Source organism: Triticum dicoccoides, chromosome 5A (genome assembly GCF_002162155.2).
Source record: "Triticum dicoccoides isolate Atlit2015 ecotype Zavitan chromosome 5A, WEW_v2.0, whole genome shotgun sequence".
Lineage (NCBI taxonomy): Eukaryota > Viridiplantae > Streptophyta > Magnoliopsida > Poales > Poaceae > Triticum > Triticum dicoccoides.
The window spans coordinates 635,890,027-635,899,501 of record NC_041388.1 but is presented as its reverse complement, the minus strand read 5'-3'; the positions used below and the strand labels follow the sequence as shown (position 1 = coordinate 635,899,501).

The window sequence follows — 9,475 nt, the reverse complement described above, 5'->3', positions numbered from 1 at the left end:
CACGGCCTGCTCCTACCTATACTCACAGGAGCGATGGTTATCCAAACAAGAAATTAGATAGGCCAGCTTTTAGCCTTTTTGACACCAAACGTGATTCTACATAAACTGATTATTCATAGAAAAACTAGCAAAACCGATTTTACTAAAAATCTGCTATAAACAAGTTTTTGATAAACGCATGGCTAAGTATCACTATCCAAACAAGCACGAATCACTAGTAGTTACAGCTATGCCTATGCCTATGTCCATGTTGGAGAAGTCAAAAAAATATCCTGGACTCAGGGTGGTTGTTACAGCCCAATAGCAGCACAGGCCAGATGTCTACCAGCAGCACAACCCAACGGGCCAAAATTTCCCAGACACGCGCCTTCCCCTTCGTCCCCAACTCCGGCCGCGCAGCTCCCACCTCCGCCCGAGCTCCCTCCCCGCGGCGACCGAGGAGATCCCGGCGCCCCGCCCGCGCCAGACGCGCAGCCCGATCGTGACCCTCCGTCGCGCGGGATGGCGGCGGCGGCTCATCTGCTGGGCGACGACGGCCGCGGCTACGAGCTGGCGCGGCGGCTGGAGGCCTGCGGCGCGTGGCGTGCGTGGCTCGGCGACGGCGCCCACGCCTCCCTCGCGCCGCACCTCGCGTCCGCCTCCACCTGGGACGCCTTCCTCTGCCCCTCCTCCTCCTCATCCTCCTCGCCCCCGCGCCAGCTCCTCCTCCTCCAGCTCCGCGTCCGCGCGCTCCTCTTCGACAAGGCCTCCGCCGCGCTCGTCCTCCGCGCCGGCGCCTCCACCGCCGGCCCCCACTCTCTCAACGCCAGCTGTGAGTGAAGCCTCTTCCTCCTCCACCACCACCGCTCGCGCCACTCTGTTGCTGAGATTTGGGGAAATCCTTTGCTGGCACGAACCACTGGGCCTGGGTTCTGAAGAATCCGAGCTAGAAATTTGTAGGCGAGGTTGACTTGGTTACATGGTGTTCTAGGTTTCATGGGGATGATCAATGTGTACATTCCAGTGTCTTCAGTGGGATGTGGTGCCATTCATCATAGATCGATATGTTTTGGTTACACCCTATTATCGGGTGTTTGCCTACTTCTCCAACTGATTACTATCTCTTACTGATTAGTAACCGAGGATTGAAATGTTATCCGTGAGTTCAATTTTAATGTCTGAGGCCTGCTGTAGTTATTTGGATTTGAAATGGTATCGTGGCTTGAAATGTAGCATATCTTGCATGTTTTTTTCTTTTCTTAAGAGGTGTTATTAGTTGCAATTGTAACTGCTTTGGAATTTAAGTCAAGACCATGTTTTCTCTTCTTCCATTGGTTAAGTTCTGTTGGATGTCCTAAATGTCTGTGCCAATGTCAGATGCAGAAAAAGGTGACAAAATGTGCTAGCTCAAGATTTGAATAATAACTAGTTGTTGATAAGAAATGATTAATATTCGACTTGGAGGAAATGGTGTAATATCGATCTAGGTTGCTATCTGCTAGGGCTTAAATGTCTGCCATTATTGATCGTGATTTTCCTTTTTGTTGATCCCAGATCTTCAGCTTCATGGAGATGATATTTATTTCTCGTTGGAAGATGAGCAGGAAGATAACACTCAACATCAAGTATAGTTATATTCCCCATTTAATGTTTGTTTGTCTTAGTATCCGCTGATATATGCAAATCTTTTTCAAAAGCTTGTTTTTGCTGCCTGATATTTATTTCTGTTTGAAACATCTTATAGTAATTTCCCAAGTTATGAACCCTTGTCACAGTTTTTTCATGACATGTTCAAAGAACCTTTTTTTTATATAATAGAGACTGTTGCTATTGTTGCTTATCTTGATCCTACACATGGTTTCCTGAAAGCCTCCTGCGCCATAGTTGTAGGAATGGTTCGACCTATTTTGTTCAAAAACTTTGAAACTAGGTTCTTGATGGGGACATGTTGAATAGATCTCACTTTCACCCTACTTGCCGTGTTATAACCTGTTTCATTTCCTATCATATGCTACACGTTGGTCTCATATTAAAATTAAATGTTACATATTTCATGCTGCCAACCTAGTTACATACCTGACTGTTGAATGTGTTCCTTAATTGCTATAAAACACATCCATATTTCTTCTCAGTTTGCTATATTAACTCTCTATAGCATTTTTGGGTGGTATATGCTAACTAAGAGGGCAAGAGTTCCATTCCTATGTTATATTCTGATGGTTATAACTGTTCTTGTTCTGCAGATGCAATCTGGAACTGCGTTTAGTCCAAGCAGGGAGAGTTCGATGTTATCTCAAAGGCACAAGCGACATGATGAGTTACCTGGCACATGGTACAAGCAATATGCTGAAAAGTTCAGGACATTGCATGGCAAGTTTCGCCCAGATGACAAAGAAATGCCAAAGAGAACACCAGAGGGAATGTCTGACTATCTTAAGGTTTGCAGTGTGCATAAAAGGAAGAGGACTGTGTTTATGGACAATCAGGGTCCCAACAGTATGTTGGAAAATGGGGAATTCAGTAATTTAACAGATGATCCTTTCATCCCGGAAATACAATTTCCAGCTGACTGTGTTCCAGAAAGTGCAATCCCTAGAGAGAGTGGGATATCTATCAGCAATAAAATTGAAGTTCACGGTGTTCTTGATAATTTACCGGCACCTGTTAGTCGCAACACTGCAATGCTCGAAAGGTTTGGAATGATGCCTGAGTACTACAAGACAGGAAACAAATATAGAGGGAAGGATGTATCTAAAGTAGAAGGAAAATCTTTAAGTCAAGAACAAGCATTGCTTATCACACGGAAGTTGGTTGCTCGATACTTAGCGGTTGCAGGCTTTGAAAGTGGAACTGCAGGGTCTGTTGATGATTTTTCAGATATCATTGTTAAGCACATCTCTAAGCTAGGGCGCAATTTGAAACTTATAACTGACAGCTACAGGAAACAATTTTCGTCCATTGAGCTTCTTAAGATGTTCCTACAGACTGTTGGCTACAGGTATGCTGAGCCTTTTTTTGTATACATGTTTCTTTCTTGTTCTGTTTGTATACCTGTAGCCTTTTTTGTTTACATTTTCTTTCTTGTTCTGTTTGTACTCCTTGCGTTCTTGTCAGTATTCTGTAGATAAAAGAAAAGAACTTTATGGCATATGACCTGCTTAAAAATAAACATTTTTGTTTTTCTATCTGAAATCATATTGCTGCTCTGACAAATATGCTGATAAATGTACTAATGAATGGGAACAATACCTAGTTTTAAAAGAATGGACCCTGAATTTTTCTCAAGTTAACTCATGACAGGCATAATTTCTAGACAGCCTTACCCTTGCATAATTGCAAGGAGGCTGGTTTGAACCCAGGACCTCCAGGCCACAAGTGGAGAGACTCTACCACTGTGCCAGGCCTGCTCTTCTATGTGTCACTAGTATTGAATGGGAGAAATCAGCTGAACTTCCGCGCCAGTAGTATACCACGTTGGTGTTGTTATTGGACTTACCTCCCCCCGCAACCCTGACATGTTGGTGAGGAAGAAGGCAAAATCAAAATGGGAGGGGAGATATACACAAGGTTGTCAGGGAAAAGGAGATTTTATCTGCATTGATCACTGTTTGGTAGGGTTCAGGTACATGTTTTGCATGTTCCCCGCACATGGAGTTAAATTTTCCCATGTGGCCATACTTAGTAGGGCATGCCAGCTAACACCTTTTTCACCAAGCTTCACAATACTGTTCTACCTTGTGTCACTGACAATGGTCTCTGAGCATGCACTGTCAAGTTTAGTATGCCTGCTTCCCATGTTTTCCCTAGTTATGACTTCATTCCTGATCTTCACCGCTGATTTGCTGGATACGTCATGGTCGCAAACGGGACCATGCCACTTTGCTTCACTGAGAATGGTTAGGATAAACAGTGATAACTTCTCTTGACATCTATTTAAAGGTTCATTTATTTGTTTCAGTTTCACACCCTCACTATAATGTTTTCCTTATTTCTGCTGTCCTAACAGTAGATTTGACCATGTCAGCATGGTTTCCTATAATATTACTTTCCACATTATGCAATTTATTATGCATTAGCATTTTAGCAGATCTGTGAATGTGACACACTTTTGACAGAAAATGATATTCTTGATCTAGCTCCCTTCTGTTGGAGTATAATGTCCGGCCCTCTCTCTCAGATCGGTCTTTTGGTTGCATTGGCTAGAGCATGCACTTCTACATGGTATCAGAGCCAAGAGGTCTTGAGTTCAAGACCCGGCTGGCGCAATTAAATTGCAGCCCACTTTCGGTCCACGTTTAGGCCTGAGGGAGCCACGCGTGAGGGGGAGTGTTGACGTATAATGTGCTGCCTAGTCTCATCCATCAGATCGGTCTGATGGATGAACTGGTTACTCCCTCCGTCCGTGAATAAGTGTACTTCTACCATTTGTCCTAAGTCAAAATTTTATAATTTTGATCAACTTTTTAGAAAAGAGTAGTAGTATATATGACATCAAATTGGTATATTATGAAAATACATTTCAAAACAAATCTAGTGATACTAATTTAGTGTCATAAATGCTGCTACTTTTTCCTATAAAGTTGATCAAAGTTTTAAAACTTTGACTTAAGACAAATCCTAGATGTACACTTATTCACGGACGGAGGGAGTAGGTGCATAAACTTACAACCAACAGGTTCAGGGTTCAAAACCCAGTAAACGCAATAAATAATTGCGGCCTGCCCCCGCTTCCGCTGCCCGCGTCATATAGCTCCAAAGGAGCATAGACGTGAGGGGGAGTGTTGGAGTATAATGTCCGGCCCTCTCTCTCAGATCGGTCTTTTGGTTGCATTGGCTAGAGCATGCACTTCTACACCTTCATCCTAACTCCTGTGTGTCCATACTGACACAGTTCTATCTTTATGGTTAATAACTACCCACGGTATGAGCTCATAAATACCTTAATCTTCTAATATTGCTTTGAGTGATGCTAGATTGTGCCAACTCCACTAGGTGCAACTTGTTTTAGGACAGGGTCATATAGAACAATATATATGCTTCTCTAATAATATTGCACAAAGAGTTCATTACTAAAAACCACCACTTCAGGGTACCGTATTACAGTTTAGCCCAACGTTTGAACTTGGTAGCTCTGGAATTGTATTATGGCACTCAGGAACTTGTTGTTTTAAGTAATTATCTCTTTGACAAAGAAACCACTTAACTGTGCCCTGTCCCTGACTAGAAGAGAAATGTTTGAGCTTGGGAAAGGTTTCACTATCCATATGCAAGGTCCTAGGTAAGTTGAGTATTTAACAAGAGAAGTAGGGAAAACGTGCAAGTGGTTATAATGACATTTAGTTTTTGAAAATGAAAAATCTACAGTACGGCTTAACTAATTGAGGTACTCTGCTAATAGAATTGGTTTATTTTGATGGCAGAGCTGTACACATTTCAATGCATATGTTGTTTAGCAAATAAACTGTTGAGCTCATGATTTCCTTTTTTGATGTAACATTTAGTAACATTGGACCCTTGATGGAGATTACAAAGATGGGCAGTAGGTGCTAGATTGTGCCAACTCCACTAGGTGCAACTTGTTTTAGGACAGGGTCATATAGAACAATATATATGCTTCTCTAATAATATTGCACAAAGAGTTCATTACTAAAAACCACCACTTCAGGGTACCGTATTACAGTTTAGCCCAATGTTTGAACTTGGTAGCTCTGGAATTGTATTATGGCACTCAGGAACTTGTTGTTTTAAGTAATTATCTCTTTGACAAAGAAACCACTTAACTGTGCCCTGTCCCTGACTAGAAGAGAAATGTTTGAGCTTGGGAAAGGTTTCACTATCCAATATGCAAGGTCCTAGGTAAGTTGAGTATTTAACAAGAGAAGTAGGGAAAACGTGCAAGTGGTTATAATGACATTTAGTTTTTGAAAATGAAAAATCTACAGTACGGCTTAACTAATTGAGGTACTCTGCTAATAGAATTGGTTTATTTTGATGGCAGAGCTGTACACATTTCAATGCATATGTTGTTTAGCAAATAAACTGTTGAGCTCATGATTTCCTTTTTTGATGTAACATTTAGTAACATTGGACCCTTGATGGAGATTACAAAGATGGGCAGTAGAGTGGCTAGCCACCCAGTTCATCAAGATGCTCAAGTACAAAATCAAAATAATCTCCTTCAAGCCCAACAGGTTGGCAACTACTGCTGGTTACCATACTTTATGTTGTGTATACATTGCTTACCTTTTTTTCCTACCATTTCTGTACGCTACTGTCATAATTTCTTCCTTACTCGGTAGGATTATTTGTTTATACTATATTTAAAAAGCCTGTACCCACAATCATGCAAAGTTGATGGATTCAGCCAACTAACACTACAGTACGTATGGTATTACACGGCATCTAAAATGCCTGTACCCACAATCATGCAAAGTTGATGGATTCAGCCAACTAACACTACAACACGTATGGTATTACACGGCACCTAAAACACCTCTAGAAGACGAAAAAATGCCTCCAATTATTTTGTGTGGCATTTCTATAAAATGGTAGAGAAGCTCATGAAGGGGAAAGTCAACCGAGGCGTTTTCTAGTAACGCCTGGAAAGATCTGGCATTCAGCGGCGTTTTACAGACTCCACAAACGAGGTTTCCGGGTGATTTCCCAAAGCGCCGTAAACTTGTCGATCAAAATTGAAAAACAGAACAAACAAACACCGTGGGGTCTTCTCTTTATCTCTTTGTATCTTTTCTGTGCTAAATGGCTATCTATCTCTCTTTCAGGGCTGAGACTTTAAATTAAATTTGGCTAGACAAGCCCAGTAGCGAGAGAAATGTCATCAGTACTTGCCATTTCTGAACTACGTTTACGCCTTTTAACTACCTCCAACTCTTTCTCGCCAAGCAGTATGGGACTAAAACAACCTCTCGTGAGAACAAAAAAACACACAGTATAAATAGATGGGCACGCATGATTCGAACGCTGCATTGGCTGGAAAACATCGTAGCGTCCTTACCACCAGACCAAGAAAGGTAATGTTATTGGCAAGAAATTCATATGCCCTTTTTACTGATACATACACGGGCATGTCCCCTCCATTAACGACGACACCCAGGAGTATCCATTAGGAGGTGTTTCTTACAAACGCCTCAAAACCTGCATCAATTAGAGGCTTTCCAGAAAACGCCTCCAAATCTATGTCTGGTTTGTGGCGATTTGCAAAAAATGCCCTGTAAGCTTCATCCAGTCCGAGGCGTTTTGGAAAAATGCGTTTTGGAAAAATGCCTTAAGCTAGAGATGATTTGGGGCGAACCTGATAAAATGCCTTAGATGCTGTTCTGAGGCGTTTATAAGAACGTCCCGAACAGAAGGCCATCTATTATTAACCGTAAACAAGCTCTTTGGCTAAGCTGCCCGCAAGTAAATTTACTTGATGGGGATGGATATTGGTGTCTGGCTGGTCATCATTACAGCTGTGTAATCTTGCTGATACTTCTATTTTTAGAGGCACTTACAAATTAATATTAGCGCAAGTACCTTTGAGATTTAGCTAGAACGGGTTGCAAACCAATGTTCGTACCTCAGAGTAGGCCTCCTTATTCTTCTAATTGTTCAGTCTCCTATAGAAAAATTCTGCTAATTCTTGCAAATTGGAACCAACTCCCAGAACTAATGTTGGGTTTGACCATTCACTGTGATTTGCTACCCATTGAACTGGGAGTGGTTCTAGAATTTAGTCTCTACATTCACCCACTGAAGCAGCTGGTTTTGTAACATCAGGCTGGTTTCGAATGGTCACTAATCACAGTGATGGGAACTATTCTGCTTCTGCTACATTTGTTTGTTTGGTTAGTCACTGTTTGAAGCAAATGGTTTCTTTCCTTTTTATTGTGATCCAATGGGGAGGAGCTCATGGACAATAATATTAAGACACCTACCCGATGGGCTACTGCCCAGTTCTCTGCTATTCTTTTTATTTATCATTGATATACGCACTTGAAACTATTACTATTCTCGGAAATTTCTTCTCTGTGAAACCCTAACATCATTTTGTCATGCTGCCGCCTAACATTAACACATAGCTAATATGCTTAATTGGCAGCTCCAGAGGCAGTACACTCCTCAAATGACTATCCATAACCAGAATCTGACAGCACAGCAGCAACACCAGCTGCTGCAGCAGCAACAGTGGATGAGGCGGAACCAAATGACGGGTCCCCGTGGTGCTCTTACGATGTCGGACAAAGCCCAGGCCCTGGTAAACGTGAAGCTCGAGAACACCATGGATTCACAAATAGATAGCCCGTACGGATCTCTCACCAGACAACAACAGCAGATGCAGCAGCTGAGGCACCATCAGCTACTGCAGCAGCAGCAACAAAAGCAGGTCCAGCAACAGCAGCTACTGCAGCTTCAACAGCAGCACCAGCAACAGCACCAACAGCAGCTCCAACCGCAGCAGCAGCAACATCAGCAACAACTCCAGCCGCAGCAGCAGCAGCAACTCCAGCAGCAGCAGCAGCAGCACCACCAGCAGCAGCAGCTCCTCCAGCAGCAGCACCACCAGCAGCAGCAACAGTTTCAGCAGCAGCTGGGCATGTCCGGAAACCAGAGCGCCCAAGCCCAGCTAGCGCAGCAGCAGCAGCAGCAGCAGCAGCTGGGCATGTCTGGAAACCAGAGCGCCCAAGCCCAGCTAGCCCAGCAGTTCAAACAAGTGCCACAATCGATGTAAGTATCTCAGGGTTCTTGGCCGGTTTTATATGTCATCGTCTGCTTCAACCCTTTGATTCCTGTCGTGTTGTAGGAACTCTTACGGCATGCGGGTGCCGCCCGTGAAGGTGGAGGCGTTCCACGAACTGGTGAGCGGGGACTCGTCCAGCGACACCAGCAAACTCACATCTCCCAAGTAGATGATCCATCCTTGTGCCGATGAAAATGTACACTGTAACTCTGTAATGTACAAAAGGGACGTACGTTCACTGTTCTTGCAATTCTACCGTCTCATCTGCTTTCACCAGATGCAAGAGGTTTATACTACTTACTAATTGATGTGATTTAAGTAATATGTACGTTATTATTAGCTCAGGTGTTTTCACGGTACCAAACATATCCTGCCTTGGCAATTTCCGGTTCTAAGAGTGGAGTTTTGGTTACCGGGCTGGCTACATGGAGCCTGAAATTTTAAACGATTCAAAATCACATTTTGAAGTTCCAAAAATTTCTGTAAAAGATGCACAAGCACATAGGGATGTTGTCTACAAAGTGTGTAAATTTTCATGATGATATAAGTTGTTATGTGAGCTACAAAAGAGAAAAGAAGATCATAAATTTCTATAGTGAAGAGTACATGTGCTAAAAATGCATGATTATGTCTTTTTTGTGTAGCCTACATCATATAATGTATTTCATCATGGAACTCTTCACACTTGTAGAGCATATCCTAAATGTGTATGTGTATTTTTCAGATTTTTCAAAATCTGAGTTATGGGATCTTCAA

At 42.7% G+C, this 9,475-nt stretch overlaps 1 protein-coding gene across 1 annotated transcript; it reads left to right on the top strand.

Annotated features, from left to right (window-relative positions):
• Nucleotides 1–390: 390 nt before the first annotated feature.
• LOC119303621 lies at nt 391–9,058 on the top strand. The gene is made up of 6 exons (XM_037580752.1): nt 391–811; nt 1,534–1,604; nt 2,223–2,977; nt 6,059–6,170; nt 8,081–8,706; nt 8,783–9,058. Exons 1-6 carry the CDS (start codon nt 502–504, stop codon nt 8,886–8,888), a joined length of 1,980 nt encoding a protein of 659 aa, XP_037436649.1. The 5' UTR covers nt 391–501; the 3' UTR covers nt 8,889–9,058.
• Nucleotides 9,059–9,475: the final 417 nt, after the last annotated feature.